Raw genomic sequence first — 18,501 nt, 5'->3', positions numbered from 1 at the left:
GAGGATTCCCCCTGCAAGATGAGGTCCATGTTGTAGGTGTTCCCAAAGGTGAGTATTCTCACCTTTAAGTCTATTTTCTGTGAATTCCTGGAATAGACATTGTGCCTTTTATACCCGTAATAAGTAACAAGTTCATAAGACCTAGTTAGAAGTTCTATGAAATTTTATATTTCATGCTGGATTAAACCAAATGAAGCACTTTAAATCAGGATAAAGACTACCACCTCCCCCCAGAAGAGAGAAGTACATTTCTGACATTCCATCATTAAAACTGGTACTTTATATGACAGTATTGGTTTCCATTTGATTTTTCTTAATGTTGAATAAAACACTACAAACATAGCACAGGAAAAAGACATTCTCAAATAGCATACAGTGAATTGATTTTCTTTTCTTGCTTTTTAATTATTAATATTATTATTATTACTAGATAAAAGCTTGGCAATATTTCTAATCACTCTCTAGATCTAAATCTAGGTCAGGGCTGGCCTCGCATCTGTCAGCATCTAAGTATCTTCCATTTGCATATGCTGGCACAGGTTATAACATCTTCTCTAAGCAGCTTCTCTTTTATTATTTTCCATGGAAAACCCATGCCTGCTAACTCCATAGTTCAATATACAGTTATACATGCTATCAGAATTACAGAATTTGAGCTCCTGCCTTCAGAGAGTTTGTTTACAGTCCAAGGCAATCATCAAAGTCAAGTCAACACATACTTATCAAGTGACTTCTGATAAGGCCTGTGCAAAGCCTTTAAAAGCAATACGAGTATAGCTAACAGTATGCAAGTTGCTCAGTTTTCTCCTTACATTGAAATAAGCAACAATTAATTGGAGGGAAATAATCTGAAATGTGTGCTTATAAAGGATAGTAATTTCATTTTCCATTTCTTTTGGAAATCTGAATTTTGTAGAAAAGTCATAAATATGCTGTTAAAATAATTACAAGACACTAAGATTTATATTGCACAGCAAGGCAAATTAATTTTCTTTTAAATTGTACACTGTAATTGCATATTTTTTCTTTACACATGTACACTTATACTGTTACCATATTTTACTTATATGAGAATGTATTTCCTGTCACATTTGCCTACATGATATACTAATGTAAATATACACCTGAATACAATGCAAATGTATCAGTCAAAATGGTTGAGATAGTTTAAAGGTATTTTTGTTCAATCCAAACATAGTTATCCTATTATGGTTCATCAGTTATCCCCAGTCAAAATATTGATTATAGAAAACATATTAGCTTCTTGATATTGATTTTCCTGATTCCAAACTTGAAGTGAGACCCATTAGACCTTAGGTGTGTCTAATACTAGAATATAATAAGAAGGATTGCTTTTATTATTTCCTGGAACTAAAAATATATAATCATTAGATTTTGTCCTGGGTAAAATGAAAAAGTAACCTTGTTTTTCATTTATCACCACTAATGAAAATAAGTGGAGTTTGAAGAAAAGGTGCAAATTCATTTATAAGAGAAAAGGTCATCATGACAAACACTAGAGGATGTTATGGTATAAATTTTCTGGCACTTTTCCTGCACCAATGTACTACCTAGGAATGAGCACCACACCACACACACCACAGTGAAGAACTGACTTGAAATAGACCTTGACTCTCAATGGCTGCTTTTCTTTATTTACTTCTATGTCACCTCTGGTATGTTGGTATGCTAGGACTCTAAACCCCAGACTTTCGATCCAAATGTACATGACACCAGCAGCAGGGAGTGAATGTGTGTGCATATGACTATGTGTGTGTGTAGTGTGTGTATGAGTATGCACATGTATATCTTGTATTTGCAAATGCTTATCATGTATTTCTTGAATACATCTTAATGACAATTAAAATGATTACTTTTATACTGGAGAAAAACACAATGGCATATGAAGCAAAATCATATTGATTTTTAGTAGGGGACATGAGATTTCAGCAACATGTTTGAAAAATGCTACCTTAAACATCTGCCTTTAAATGAAGAAGGGTTAAAGTCACCCTGGAAAAGTCAATAACATTGTTCAAAATGTTTACATTAATTAATGAAATTAACTAATTAGTTAAATTTTCATTAAATCTTAATGAAAACTTAAGCAGTTACACCAAAGAAAATGAAACTCTCCTAGAGACAATGAACCATTGCTAATCACTTAAGATTTTAATACAATTTTAAGGTAAATCTCTAGTAAGTAAAAATGTAGGTGATAGGAAAGTTTGATAAATTGTATTTGGAGAATTACCTAAACATTACGTTCTTCAAAAATATAGATAATGAATGTAGAAAAGTGATTTCTCTAAACACCTAAATTGTGATAAATTAAGTAACACACTGGATATTTTTAAAGCTTTATGCCATCGGAAGAATGGGTATGGTGATTTTATTTTATCCTGAATAGACTGAAAAAGTACTAGCAATATTAAAGAAGGAGTCTACCTTATGTTAAGTGTTCTTATCACACAAAAAATTAAAGAGGGCAATAAACATCTTTTGGAGGTGATGGATGTGTTTATGCCATTGAAGGTGCTGATGGTTTCATGGGTGTATACTTATTTTCATCTCAAGTTTTATAGTCTTTTGTATGTATTCAATGCAAAGTACAGCCTTTTGTATGTGTCAATCTTTTGTTTTTTGTGTTTCTTTTGCGGTACGCGGGCCTCTCACTGTTGTGGCCTCTCCCGTTGCGGAGCACAGACTCCCGACGCGCAGGCTCAGCGGCCGTGGCTCACGGGCCCAGCCGCTCCGCGGTATGTGGGATCTTCCCAGACCGGGTCATGAACCCGTGTCCCCTGCATCGGCAGGCGGACTCAACCACTGCGCCACCAGGGAAGCCCTCAATCTTTTATTTGTACTCAATAAAGTGGTTTAAATAAATTAAGAGTCTAAAATGAGATTATTTGCAAAAATATGTAAAAACATACATATATGCATAATTTAATTTACTTGAGTAAGTATTTATAAGACAATTTTTATTGTTGGACTGCAAATTTTAGATCTCAGTTTAAAACTTGATGTGTTCATCTCTTAAATATATTGTTATCTATCAAATCAGTTCTAGGTTATACTAATGGCCTCTAAACCTAGCTCTCTGCCTTTGGACTCAGTTACCTACACTCTATTTTAAACTTTCCTGCCAGACCTGTCTTTTCAGGAATGATTTCTTTTCATATTATGCCATCTTCAAAACCTTCTTTGGCATCCCATTATCCATGGAAACAACTGTTAGCCTTTCATTAATTTCTTATTAAATCTACATTTTGCCTTGTGCTAAGATGAATTTTATGAAGAAGGAAGGGGGAGGAAGATGAGGGGAAGACAGAGGCAGGGAGAGAGAGAGATAAAAGGAGAGAGAGAAAGAGAGAGAGAAGAGAGGGACATTTAGCATATTCTTTCTTCTGTCTGCTCTGGAAAAGACTACAGTTTAGTGGTGGAAGACAGCAATGTAAATAAATAATATAAAATACTGTAAAAATTTGAAATAAAATAGAACAATATTAGAATCTTGAGAAGTAAGCAATTCACTTAGATGTAGAAATGCTGGAAAAATTACCAGAGAAGAGGAGGGAAAGTATTTGACAAAGAGTTCTGACGAAAAGAAAACAACGGGTATAGAAAGGGGAATCACTCGGAGCACAAAGCAGCCCTGTGTCACCCTCTGGAAATTACAGAGTTTGGTCCAGGTAGAAAAACATCTGTGCTTTGTTCTGTGATGAACTGTCAGGAGTCAGATGATGTGACAACTTAGTCACATCTTGTGTGTCACATCAATGACATTGTGTGTCATCTCAGTGACATTTCATAACCTTGTGGGAGTTGCTAAGGATCTGCATTGCTAACCATATCTCTGCAGGTGTGAATTACAACGGCTAGCAATTGAAGAAGGGACGTTAGAAAATAAGCTGCAAAAATTTTTAGGGGAAAGATGATGAAATTCTGAATTAATTATGTTATTACATGAAAGGACAAGTGGGAATCCAATTAATAGCTGTCATTTATTGAGTGCTTACTATGCTGTGATGGCTAATTTTATGTGTAAATCTGGCTGAGTTATGGTGCCTGACTGTTTGGTCAAATACTAGTCTGGCTGTGAAAGCAGTTTGCAGATATGATTAACATTTACAATCAGTTCATTTTAAGTAAGGAATCATGTGGTTGGTCTTTATCCAATGAGTTGAAGGCCTCAGGACTGCAGCTCAAGACTGTGATATTCAATCTTATCAGAGTTTCCAGCCAGCCAGACTGCGCCCATAATTGTTTGAGGCAGGTTCTCAATCTCTCTCTCTCTCTGAATACACATATACATATATAGCTATATACACTATTAATACTGCTTACTGGAAAATCTTAACTTGTGCACATTACCTATCTCATTTAAACCTCAAGCAAAACTGGGAGTAGTTATGATTTTCTTTCATTTTTAAAATGAGCAAGTTTAAGCTTAAAGCTTTCAACCTTCCATAAGTTACAAAACAAAAAACAGAATCTGAGCTTGAATTGAGTTTTTTCTGATTCTAGAGAGTGTATTTTAACCAGTGAAATGTTTTTTTCCTTCTTATGCTCAGACTTCATCTGACTTTTAGAAGCTTTCAATTCTTACAGTAAAATTATAGATAAGGTGTATTTAACTTTTATATATGAATTTACATGAATTCATATAATTATATGACTTTTCAAATGTTCTACAATGAGTGATTTTAACTTTTATAAGATGAAGTTATTTTGGAAAGAAAAAGGCTACGCCCTCTTAAACCAGAATTCTTTTCAACTGAAATGACTAACATAATTCTTCCTGCTTCAGTATCCACCATTTCTTTTTATAAAACATTTGCTACAGCTGAAGTGGTCTACTCACTGCCTTCTCTAAATAATACATGCTGTATTGTGTCAGGTTTTTTCCCCACAAAGTTGGCCACAACCAAACTGTTTTCCCCTACACCTAGTGTTACTAAAAAATTCTCCATCCTTTGAATTCTAACTCAGACCCTCTTTATCTATAAATTATGCCCAATCTCTTACCTTTCTTCTCTATAGCCAAGGATTTATTTTACAGCAAATAAAATTAGGGAGTGAGAATTAAGGATGAAAAAATCAATTGTTCTTAGTTTATAAACACTACAGGACTCTGATTAATTTAATGCAAAACTAAAGTATTGCAGTGGCTCATCTCTGGTATAATCATATCGCTGACTTTTGCTGATGGCTTCAAATAGTGACAAAGCCTGTCATATTCACATGAAATGGACCGTTAGCCATTTGCAGAGATACACCCTTTAATTATATTGAATTTATGTCTACTTGCACAAAAAATAACCTCAACAAGAATAGAACTTATCCCAAAATTTTCCCAAATGACTGGAAAATGCCATGACAAAGAACTTAGGCTTATTTCTCAAAAAAACTAGTAACACCAAAATTCCTGAAGAAGTTAAAATTCAAGTGACACATTGTTTTTAATCTTTTTAAAACAGTAAAAATTAACACCTCTAAAATACTACATGTTAGATACTTTTCAAAATGCTTTGTATTTATACATTAAATACCAGAATAGCATTATTAGTGAAGCACTGTTATTGTCACCATTTTAAAGATAAGAAAACTAAGGCATGTAGAGATTAAGTAATTGTCTCAAAATCAACAGCTAGTAAGTAATGGATGAGGATTCAATCACCTGCAAAATGACCCCCATGAGAGGATCTATGATTTTTGTAAATTTTTAGTATTCTTATGATTTTCTCAAATATATTAAAGAATAAGGAATCAATAACAAATAGGAATCATTAAAGAAAATGCATACAACTAATACTACTTCCTTTAGGGTATAAAACTTATTTTGGCACAGGTGTAGGTTGCTCTCAGGCTTGGAGAAAAAGAATCATTTAAAACTAATCAAAGTTTTATACATTTTTCCTAAGGACTCTCCAGTGACAGGAACATGAAGTTATTTTGGGTTTCTGTGTTCTAACATTTTGTGTGTTTAGAATTTCCCTCTGGCCTAATGGACCAGCTCTCTTGTTGACAGCAGCAGAGTGAAGCAGTAGGACTACAGTGCCTGCCCACTTCCTGGTGCCCACTCACTACTGTCCATCAATACACTGATCCTTGACTTCTCTGAATCAGACCTGCATCTTCATATCTAGCAGACCTTAGGCAGCTTCTGCTGCCACTCTTCAGGAATATCATAATGGAATGGATCTAGAGACAGCCCTACATAGGTATATTAAACACATTGTTTTAAATGTCTAAAATAGACACAGGATAAATGCAAATATACTGTCTATAATCTATGGTATTTGAACCATTGCAACATTTTTTCATTTTAAATTATTGGCTTGTTTTCTTCATAATAATTTAATCAATTATTCAACCATTTAGTGTGGATAAGGCAGTGAATACACTGTGTTATACAGGATTTCTTTATAAAATGTAACCATAAAGATGTTCAAGAAGCTTCAGGTCTAATGTCTGGCAACTTTGTATATGTTTCTCTCAATGTTATTGGTAAACCTTTAAGGTTTAAATAATCCCAGTTAAATATAGACTATAATATTTAGAATTATATAGAATGTAATATGAGGGAGGTCAAAAAGCACAGTCAAATGCTTTCATTTTACTACTGATGAAAATGAGGTGCCGAGAGGAAAAATGATTTGGCCAAAGTCACATAACCAACCACTGGCCGAGACTCTATCTCAGGTATATTCACGTCCAGAATATTTCAGGGTCCAGAAGTTTTTTAATGAAAAGATGCATTGTTTAGCTATAGTACATTATTCCACAGCCTTACTGTGATGTGAAATATCTGTTTCGCCAATTAGCTTAAGAAAGTATTTCTTAGATTTATAAAATGGAATAAAACTAATAATATGCACTTTTTTAAGGAAAATATTTATATTTCCTAAATTATCGTAATGAAATGATGGTCATGGGAAATTAAAAAACATACCTCAACCCACTCAGCTGTTACTGAAGCAGCAATTCTGAGTAAATACAAGCAAACAAACAAAACTAGAGGATTCTAACTTCTGTTAAAGGTTAGGGTTAGGGTTGGTTGATCAGAATTATTAAAGGCAAATAAGATGAACATATTGATAAGAATATGAAGAATTTCAATTTACTAAAAGACGTATTTAAAATACATTTAACCCCCCTCATTCTTAAAAGCATAGTTCAAATTATATAATGTAAAACCTACAGAACACTAAAGAAAAAGACCATATATCCACCATCACTACTAAGGAGTTAAAGTCTTATGTACTTTAACTTATTTAACTTTATGTATTATGTAAAACATAATTATGTATTAAGATAGACCCAACAGGCACATATAAAACACTGTACCTATCGCAGGGAAAACATTTATAAAAGTTTACATTAAGCCATTAGGTCATCATTTTCTAAGTGACTATTACAAAGATCTGTTTTTTGAACTTTACAAATTAGCTTCAAAACCAATTTCATATTTTTGTAAATTTAAAAACAAACATCAAAATAACACACCTGAAATAAGAATATGCAATAAATTTTTTAAAATATTCTAACTAAATACTATTAAAAGTATTACTATCAAATTGTTAGATGAAGATTAAGCACCATTTAAAGAAAATTCTATAGTCTTCCATGTTTTATTGGAACAGAAAAAGAGGACACTAACATTATACTAGAAAGGATCAAATAAATTTAAAATTTGGCTTTTTGAGAAGACAAATGTGAAATTTATAAATATCAACCAAAGTTGATCATGAAAAAAAAATACTTATAAATAATATTAGGAAACAAGAAAAAATATAGCAACACATGCTAAGATTAAAAGAACACTAAGAAGTTATAAAAATATTATGCTAAAAATTTGAAAATTTAGGTGAAATGGACTTTTAGAAATGCATAAATTACCAAAACTTATTCAAAAATAAATCTAAACCTTACTGTTACAATCATAATAGAATACATTTTTAAAAATCTTCCCACAAAAAAGGAAACTACCTCACCATAACTAGGCACATTCATAGGGTAGCTAGTGCAAGAAGAATTTAATAAATTAGAAAGCAGAAAAATTGGAATGGAAGAAGCAATAATGTCATTATTAACAAATAATAGTCTGGAAAAACTAGGTGTTCGTGAGGATATGGAACAAAGGGGATTCTCACATTGTTGCTAGTAAGCATAGAAACACACAAACAATTTAGAAATCAGTTTGGCCATGTGTAGTACTTTTGAGCATGCTCAAGCCATACAAGCAAGCAATACCACTTCCTGAGCAATTTTCCCTTAAAGTCTATATCCAGGCACCCATGAGACACAAGAATATTGTGAAGCTCAAACTGCTTTTATACATCAATCACTCTCTTTTTGAGTTTGTGATAATTCCAAAATATATGAGAAAAAAGTCTTAAGAGAACATTGTCAAGTGTAGACTTCCATTCTAAATTTTTGCCATGAACAGTGCTCTAAGAATAAATAAAACATTATGTAACAGAAATTTTACAGAACTAGGCCTTAGTATTCTTGGATCTCTTCTGGGTTTTATTATTAACTAGCAGTTTAATCACACATTATAAACTTTTTTCTTTTTAATTAGTTGATAACATTATACTGGTACTATTTGATATATTCTTAAATTAAAATACTAGATAAAAGATATTAAGGTAAATTAAAATCATCCAGTATAATAGGACAATTTTTACGAGTGGCTTCTGTAAGCATTTTCCATAGGGCCCTGGCTGACAGTATTCAGTGCATACCAATGCCTGTGCTTACCAGCTGCTGCCCTTGGACGCCCCAGGCCGCGTACTGCAAGATGGAGTCCTCTACTTCTGGAGGATTTAACTCCCAAACTTCCCTTGAAAAAAGGTAAATATTTTTACATGAACAAATTAACACCTACATCAACAATTTAGTTGGACAGTTGCTCATGGAAACCAGAAAATCAAAGAACTTACCTAGTGTGTATATTGTAAATCACATATGAAGCAGTATACGAATAATGAAAAATCTGAAAAAAAAAAGAAGCATTATAGACCCTAGTTTGGAATAAAGGCTCCATCTTAATGGGTATGTATGTTTTTGATAAAATCCAGGAAATCTAAAATTGGTTTTAGAGAGAATTCAAAATGTGAAATATTCTAGTTCTGGAGTTTATTACCCTTTCTGAGCCTTACTGTAATAACCTCCTAATCCTTCTTTCTACCATCAATCTCATTCCTTATTCAATCCACACTCTATATTTAGTATGATTCTGAATATTTTGCTAACTTGTTTAAAATATTCAGTGATTCCTCACTGCCTATAAAATAAAGTTCAAACCACTTCAATGATATTCAAGGGTTTTGGTATTTTGGGTCCTACACGTTTTCCCACCCTTAACATCCACTACTTCTTTTCACCTAGTCTATACTTCAATTACCTTAAACAAATTCCTTCTGTATATCCTGAGTAACCTGAGCATCTCTCTCTCTCTCTTTTTTTTCTTTTTTTTTAGGACATCCTACCCTCACTCAGGTGAAAATTTCCCCTCCTTCCATTATAGCCTCTGCATAGCCTTCAATAGAAATCCGTCTCACAGTTTACTTTCAACTCTTAGGACAATTCTCACCCTGTAACGTAACTTAGATAAATATTTTAAGTACTTGTTTCTTTTTCCCACTAAAATGTTGTCAGGTCCAGGTGCATATTACCTTTGCATCCTCCACATTACCTTATATGGTGTCATGTTTGCATGCAACATGCAATCAATATTTGTTGAGTAATGATTCTGATGGGGAAAAACTCTTGCAGCTTAAAGTGTTTGTGGAGACAAAATGGGGTAACACCCCAATCACTTCATAGAAATTATATGTTAAATAGTTGGTTGGAAGTACGTATCTTCAAGAGACTTTAGTGCCATCTTATAAAGAGACTTGTTTCTTTTTAAAGGGCATCTTCCCAAGGATCACAGCATCCATGATGGGGTGACATTAAGGAACATAGTGGATGATGCAAAGATATCCCTATATTTTGGTTCTTACTAATTAAAGATGGTGGAATAGTAGAATACAGAGGAATGAGGAAAATTGCAAAAGACGGGTTAGGGAAAGAGATGATAAGTATGTGACATTTCAATGAAATTCTTTTTCTCTAAGCTATGTGGATCTAGTGAAGACAAATTTTTCCATCTAGCTATATTGTTATTATTTGCAAGATTTACAGAACTTATGTTGATACTTCCATTTTTCAGCATACAAGTATAAAAGTTTCTTTTATTCCTGTAGTGGATGTATGTTGCACAAATATAATACTGTCAATTGAAACTCCCTAGAAGTCAAATTGTTACTTCTCACTGCAATAGCTTCAATTAAACATGACTGGCCACATATTCTGTAAAGCAATACTAGTGTTCTCTCTTTGCATTGAAATTACAATCCTTCCCCCATTTGTTATAATATTGTGTTTTACAATGAAGCTTTATTCCTCCATTTCTTTTGGAATAACTATTAAATCTGAGATTGCCTTCACTATGGAGTCATGGAAGTGAAAATAACTTTTCCTGGTGTCTATTTTGGCTTTCATATTGTGTTCTATAAAATTCCATATTTGACTACAAATTTTAAATCTTGAATTTACTACTATAGCTGACAAAGAGGTGAGAAATGTGACCACCTTTATAAACATTTTTTTTCAACTCAGAAAGTTCTGCTGCCAAAGCAAACTGCCAAGTGAGCACTTGGTCTTCAAAGCAGACAAATGTGTCAATGATGTTATGGGTAAAAAGAAACTATTAATCCCATCTGTTAATCACCTAACACACTGTACCTGAATTCTAGGCTCACATCCATCTTGAGAGTTCCTGTGCACTACTGTTTTAGTCAAAGCAAGCCAAAATAACCACTGAGACAAAACTGGATGGATATAACCATTGAATGTTGGTCTCTATCATATTTATATAATATAGAATTATAGAGGTTGCTGGCTCTTCTCGATGTATGAATCCAAAGAACTTAGATGGTCTCCCAATGATGGGATTTAGAGAGAGGGATATATAAATCCACTTTCTGCTTTGTAGTTCTTAGCCTAATACAGCATTTGTTCCTCTCAGCTGGTATGCTGAGATGGAAGATCACAATAAAGAAGTTAACCTCACAGATACAGAGAACAAACTAGTGATTGCCAGAGGGAGGAGGGTCAGAGATGGAAAAAACAGGTGAAAGGGATTAAGAGGTACAAACTACCAGTTATAAAATAAGTCACAGGGACGTAATGTATAGCACAGGGAATATAGTTAATAATATTGTATGTGCATAAACTATAAAAATATTAAATCTCTATGTTGTATACCCGAAACTAACGTAATATTGCAAGTCAACTATACTTTAATTAAAAAAAGTTAATCCTGCCTAACCTGCAAACACACAGCAAACAAGTTGCAGAGACTTAGCCTCAACTATAGGTTCCCTACAAAGCCAGCAGCTTGCCATTTACAGGTAATTAGAACCTAGCCCTTTTTTCTTAGCTTAGAACTCTTTCCACTAAATCCACTGTCCCTTGGTGTGTGTGTGTGTGTGTGTGTGTGTGTGTGTGTGTGTGTACTCCCAGAAGATCTCAAATACTTTGTAGTTTTCCATAACTAAAATTGCATTATATGTCCACCACAGAATGTAAAGAGTGTAAGATAGGAGAGATTTTCAACAGGGTTAGAGGTAGACATTTCTTTATGTTTGTTTGCATAGTGTTGCAGAGATTTTGAAAGGGGGAGTTTTCAAGTAGAATTAGACTTAGCTTTACTGAACATTTGTATTGAAGCACATTGGGCTAAATTCAATCTGTCTTAATCTGCATCTCTCTCTTTCCTTCCTTGAATAACATTTCTATTCTTTTTTAACACTCCTCATTTCCTTTTATCCTATGTTCCTCTTCTACATTGGCTAGGTAGGTCTTGTTTTACGATGAGAGGATAAAATTGGAGTCCCTGATGTTAGAAACAGTCTTTTTCCTATAATGACTGGCTGTTGCATAGTGAGCGCCGAACTGAACATTTGATGAGATCCTTGGGGACAAAGACATTTCACAGTCAAAAATTACATATTCATTCCATCTCTGCAAATGATGTTCCACTGCTTGTTACAGAGCGTGAATAGTTATAGCAAAGGTAGTGGGTGTGGGGCAAAATTGAGATATACTATGTAAAAACGTGATCAGTGCTTACTCCTGGAAGCTGGACTTGAGATGACATTCGGTCTCATGATGCCAAAATGTATTGGGAGGTACAGAAGGCATCATAAGATCCTGCAAACCAATCTGATCTCCACCACCTCTACCTTACTTTAGGACCCTATAAGAGGCTGATTACTAAATATTAATCACCATGAGTGGTATAACTAATTATCATTGTTTGCTATAGTTTTGCTCTGTAAGTCATCGTAAACACTGAATTAGCAAATACTGAATGATTGCTCCTGGGAGAAATATAGGGTTAGGTTCCTGTGGGTCTCTGGTTACATTTTCATCGACCAATCAATACATACCATCTTTTCACGTGTTTTTTTATGTGAAGACACTGTATCTAACACTAAATATTGTTGATTCATTAGCACTGAGCTCATGGCCAACAGTATTGTAACTCATGCCTGAATGAAGCTTACCTAACACATGTACTTTCTCTGTAAAGCACATCACAGCCTTCCTGCACCTAATAACACTGGACAGCACTTCAGCACTGTGCTTGGGAGTACTTTAAACAGCAAAATCACCAACAAAAAGCACAAACATTTTTGAAAAAATAGCACTAAAAGACCATGAAAAGGACACTAATTTACAGTATGAAAGCTGGAACAAGAAGACCTTGCATCACCTTTTTTGATCTCAGCTGGGAAAGTGTGCATCAGGCAACGCAGATGTTCTGCTGTTCTGAACATGTTTGTGAATGATTGAGAACATGCAGCAAGTATGGATCTTGAAGTTACAAATACAATTTAGAAAATAGGTATGTTTGCAATTCCAGAATCTTTAAAAAACGAAGACTACCTGTACACGTAACACAGACATAGCATGAGATGTTACTGGAAGAAAGAAAAAAAAAAAAAAACAGGCATATTGAAGGAAGGCCTGCCAGAACTTAAACACAAGAAACATATAGAAGTTACCTATAGTGGTGGTGTTCATGTTCTGCAAATGAAAACTAGCTACATCCATTCAGTTATCAAATGTCTGTTAAGTAATCTTTTTGACACAGGCACTACACTAGGTACCATTCCAAAAAAAAATTATTATGGGGATAAAACTCATTTTTAAAATAGAGTAAAATACAAAAGAGTATCAATGGATAATTTTTATTTACACCTATATGTTGTCTATCTGTCAGTTTATAAACATGTGTTGAATACTAATTATATGCAAGCTTATAAGTTAAGTACCTTGTCAAATGCAAAGACTGTCATAAACATGACCCCTGCCCCCAAAGAGCTCTTGACCCATTTGGGGTGACAAAGTTAGGAAATATTATATTAGTATAAAGGGCTCCAGTTGCAGGTCTTGGTTAAATTAGAACTTGCAGATTATAAATCATAAGCTTTCCAAGAAGCAATTAGTAATCTGTTTCAAGCCTGCAATCATAGGGAAGATAACAGTTGACTTTGGCATTGAAGGAACTAATATAATTATTGAATTGAGTATTTACTATATACTGGACTCTGCTGAGTGCTCAACATATATCATTTATGTTTAAATCGACCTCAGGAAGTAGAAACTGTAATTCATAATTCATGGGATAGGCTGTGGAAGCACTGAAAGTTTAAGCAGGAGACAGAGCCACAATTTGAGCCTACGTCTGTCTGATTACAACCCATATTATGACTTAATCTCTCTGTACTCTCTCTCTCAGGGAGCTGGGACAGGAAGCATGACTCCAGCTTTGCAAAAGATTTATTTCTGAAAGACCTTTAAAGGTACCACCCAAAGATTTATGGACACGAGTAGGCATGAATTAATTGTGATTATCACAGTTAAGAGATTTCATTGAAAGATGATCTGATATATCAAATTAAAAATGTAAATCCCCTTCTCCTTTAGCTTTTTCACATTTTCTTGGAATATCATTTATTGCCTAAGACATCTATGGGGATTCATGTCAAGGAGAGTTACACTTACAAGAAAAAAGAACAGGGTGCCTTAGTAATTTACGCTTAAAACGCTTAAACGCTTTAATTTAATTTAAACGCTTAAATCTCTGGGTGCCGAACTTTTCTGCACTGCAGTCAAACTGCCGAATTGGAATAAATAGCATACTTTTTCATGGCTTGAGGATATTTAAAATAGGATTATGGATTTGCCATTGACTCAAACAGTTAGGAAAACTAAACTATGAGGAAGCAGGTCTCTGAATAAATAGTATTTATGAAAAAGTGGCAGTGAGAGAAAAGACAATGTAGACAAAAGGGTGTTTGTTTCTCTTGGAAGTAAGTGGTATAATGATGCCAAGTTTATTCTAGGATAATGGAATACCTTTCACGATGAGTAACTAGTGGTTCTGTTGTTGGACATTTTTATCTTTATTATGCAGTGAAAAACTAGACCATCAGGTAGGATACTCTAATGTAGTAAATATGGTTCACAAAATTACAAGATGCAGCTCTACAAAAATCCTTTTAAGACACTGTATTAAAAAAGGTTTTGTGAACATTGTGAACAACAGGTATTGGTAGAAAGGGAAAATAAATATGGGAGGGAATTTAAGGTATAAGTAATATTTGTCAATATTTTAGTCTTTCTTTAATCTTTAAGATTGACATATACACACTACTATATACATAATATAGATAACTAATAAGAACCTACTGTATAGCACAGGGAACTCTACTCAATATTCTGTACTGACCTATATGGGAAAAGAATCTAAAAAAGAGTGGATATATGTATATGTATAACTGATTTACTTTGCTGTACAGCAGAAACTGACACAACATTGTAAATCAACTATACTCCAATAAAAATTAATTTTAAAAACTTACATATGTTGATAAGATCATTACTGACAGGTTTTACCATCTATGTCAGTGTTTCTGGGGATGGACACACCCCAGAGTTCCCTACTCTGACATTTTCACTGATGTCATTCCCCTTGATCCTCAATTTGAAAGTGGATAAAAATGTTTTATACGTTTTCTTCTTTAAGAAGTTAAATAAAGGACCCTGTCTACAAAAAAAAAAAAAAAAAAAGTACTATGCAGGATACACAATTGGTAAAATCACGATTGGAACCAAGCTCTTACACATTCCAAACATGCAAGCATCGTTTTAATGTGTTACCACATGGAAGAACCATGTAAGATTCTTTCACTGTATCACCATTATGGTAAGTGGCAGACATAGTAAAATACTCAAGATGGTGAGACTAAATATAAATGATGCTAGAGAAGATAAAATTTAGATGTTTAATTCAGCTCTAAATTTGGCAAAATCTATATAAAACAAATAAAAATAAATTTGCTAATTAAAAAAAAGGCTATCTGCCACATACCCAATTTAGTCATTCTGTTAACCTATACGCATCATGATGCCATCATCACACAGGATATATAGTAAGATTTTGACTTTTTCTTACTTTATTTGAGTCTAGCAGGCTTCCCATTTGGAAAAGATAGGATATTGTTTTCTTTGTTTTTAGTATTCATAGTGTATTCACTCTGAGCTGAAATACGATACTGTTGGCATACTATGAAAGTGAACAACCTAATAAGAAATTATATAAGGTAAACATGGTTTCATTTAAAACATTTATTTTATTTAAGAAAATGGATGGCTAATGACTCAAGTCTTAAAAGCAGATGACAAAAATTAATTTTAAGACTCAAGTCTTAAAAGCAGATGACAAAAATGGGCATCATTTTTCAATTTTGTGTAGGATTATCGTGTCCAGGATATAACCCAATGACTTGCAAAGTAAAAGCAGCCAGCATGAGAAGAATATACTGTATTATACAAGAGATCTTTGAGTGAGAGGAATAAATCATTTTCTGATCTATTTCCTGTTAAATACACTAACTGATCATTATAGAAAAATCTCCCAGAATTGCTCTCAGAATTTAGTTCATGAGATGTTGTCTATAATACAAAATTTCATTCCAAAGAAGCTCCCTAGCATCAGTTTTTTAATTATTCATATTTAACATGCAATTTTCACCATAATATACTGCTGACTAAAATACCAGCCTCATTGACAGTGCCATCCTTTGTAATAAAATATTTTCACATACCAGACCATTCTGTATTAATTAATGCAAATAAGCTACTTTCACACCAACTGGCATTAAACTATTTCCTATGTCCCAATATTAAAAATATCTGGTTTGATAACCTGAACAGCACTTAAGGGTTAACTGCTGACAGTAGTGCAAGTAGGTTTTCAATCTGCACTGAAATAAAGTTAAACATCATCTAACTACCCATACAGTAAATTTCTCTATAGCATGTCAATGAAGAAATATATTCTTACAATAGTAGAGTGTGAGAGACAAAAATCTCAAACTGGGGCTTCCCTGGTGGCGCAGTGGTTGAGAGTCCGCCTGCCGATGCAGGGGACACGGGTTCGTGCCCCGGTCCGGGAAGATCCCACATGCCGCGGAGCGGCTGGGCCCATGAGCCATGGCCGCTGAGCCTGCGCGTCCGGAGCCTGTGCTCCGCAACGGGAGAGGCCACAAGAGTGAGAGGCCCGCGTAACGCAAAAAAAAAAAAAAAAAAAAAATCTCAAACTGCTTCTACTGAGTACTATAACTTGAAAGACAAGGATTAAAATTATTGATTCAACAATATTTGAAGGCATTTGCAGGCCCTTGTTGATGGAACCAAGTATGTAATTCAGGAAAGTAGTCATTTCATTCCCCAGCAACTTTGATGAAAAGGTTCTTTCTTTATTTCAATGGGATCAAGTCCTAGCTTCTGTTTTCTTGAGCAGGTTACTTAAAAATTTTACTTTACTCATCAGGAAAATGGAGAAAGCAAGATATATCCAACTGTTTCCTAATAAAGATTATAAGACAAACCATAAGGAAATTATTTAGTTATCACATGAGGCTAACCCAAAACTCAAACCAAAACCAGGAAAACTCAAAACTATTGTAATTGAAATTTTAAAATTTCTTTAATAAAAGTCTTACTATTAAGCAAGAAAGGAAAACAACCATAAAATTAATGGTATTTATTAGTTACTTTTTGCAACATTATCCCCCATAAATAATTAAGACTCATTTGTGTTGAATAATTTTAAAATATTAGAGAAAATATTCTTTTCAAATTTTCAAATTTCTTTTTTCAAATTTTCTTTTCAAAAATTATAAAAATACAATTTTCAAGAATATATGATAATTTATGTAATTATTTACATATTAATAGCTATTTAGGTTGAGATTTTTCACATATGCAAAATACTGAGATTATTTTCATTGCATATTTACACATATCCTTAGGATACATTCCCAGAAGTAAAATTTGTAGATCCGAAGATATGCACATTTTACATTTTGCTTCATACTACCAAATCATTTTCTAGAAAGATTAGAAACAATTCATAGTGCTATGTGCTACACAAGTATCTTATGTTTTCTTTAATGCCACAATAAAATAACATTACCCATTGTGCTGATTTGGATTGTTTGAGTGGCAAAAACGAAAACAAACATCATTATTTAGACTTGCAGTCTAATTATGATTAAGCCTGAATATTTTGTCATAAGCTCTTAGTGCTCTGTACTTCTTCATTTGTTACTTATCTATCAATGTCTTTTCTATGGCATTGTTCATCTTTTCCTTGTTGATATCTAAAAGCTCTTTTTATATTACAAAATGCAAATGTATTTTCAGGAATGCAATAAATATTTTACCCAACTAAAGTTTGCCTTTTCTCTTTCCCTGTGTGTGTTCTCTACAGAGAAATTTTAAATCTTTATGTGATTATTTCTAAAAGCTATATACTATTTCAGACCCTAGAAGGGTGCCAAGAGAAGCTTCACTAACTCAACATTTTAAACTTTAAACAATATTCTTTCTAGTACTTCTCAAGTCTATGATCTCCTCAATCCACCTAAAATTATTTTTTGTTTAAGGGGTGAAGTATAAATTCAGTTTTGTTTTTTTCTTCCCCAAATAACCAGGCAGTTCTCCAATATAATTGATTTGTAATTTATCCTTTTATTTAATGTACCTCCTTAATTCCTTATATAACTTTGACCTTTTTTTCTGACTAGAATCACTATAATACAACTTTAAAATACATTTTAACATCCGAGAAGGTTAGCTCATTTCATCTTTTTTATGACATATATACACTCTAAATACTGCCTATTTAAGTGCAGGTTTAGTCTTTTGATTAAATTCTAGTTAAACCAAGAGGAGGATTAATTACTGTCAAATAAAAATTTTATTGTTTATTACTTTCAAAAAACTCTTGAGTCCATTTCTTAAAAGATGTTTTTATTGGTCATGAACATAATTTACTTGTTAATGTTTTCATTTAATGTCTTCTATCAT

The 18,501-nt window shown here is 33.4% G+C and overlaps 1 protein-coding gene across 4 annotated transcripts in view; it reads right to left on the bottom strand.

Moving 5' to 3' along the window:
* Window positions 1-18,501, bottom strand: part of DPP10 (dipeptidyl peptidase like 10) — a 1,292,066-nt gene that overhangs the window by 145,796 nt on the left and 1,127,769 nt on the right. For 3 of the 4 annotated variants that reach the window (XM_030843834.2, XM_030843833.2, XM_030843832.2), the window contains exons 6-7: window positions 8,949-9,001; window positions 8,767-8,848 (exon numbers count right to left, since the gene is read on the bottom strand). The exons of the other annotated variant lie outside the window; for it this stretch is intronic. In XM_030843834.2, coding sequence (XP_030699694.2) covers window positions 8,767-8,848; window positions 8,949-9,001 — 135 coding nt within the window. The remainder of the gene's footprint in view (window positions 1-8,766; window positions 8,849-8,948; window positions 9,002-18,501) is intronic. 4 annotated transcript variants of the gene reach the window in all.

Source organism: Globicephala melas, chromosome 7 (genome assembly GCF_963455315.2).
Source record: "Globicephala melas chromosome 7, mGloMel1.2, whole genome shotgun sequence".
Taxonomy (NCBI): Eukaryota; Metazoa; Chordata; class Mammalia; order Artiodactyla; family Delphinidae; genus Globicephala; species Globicephala melas.
The sequence above is the reverse complement of the archived record's forward strand: the minus strand, read 5'-3'. Positions and strand labels throughout refer to the sequence as shown.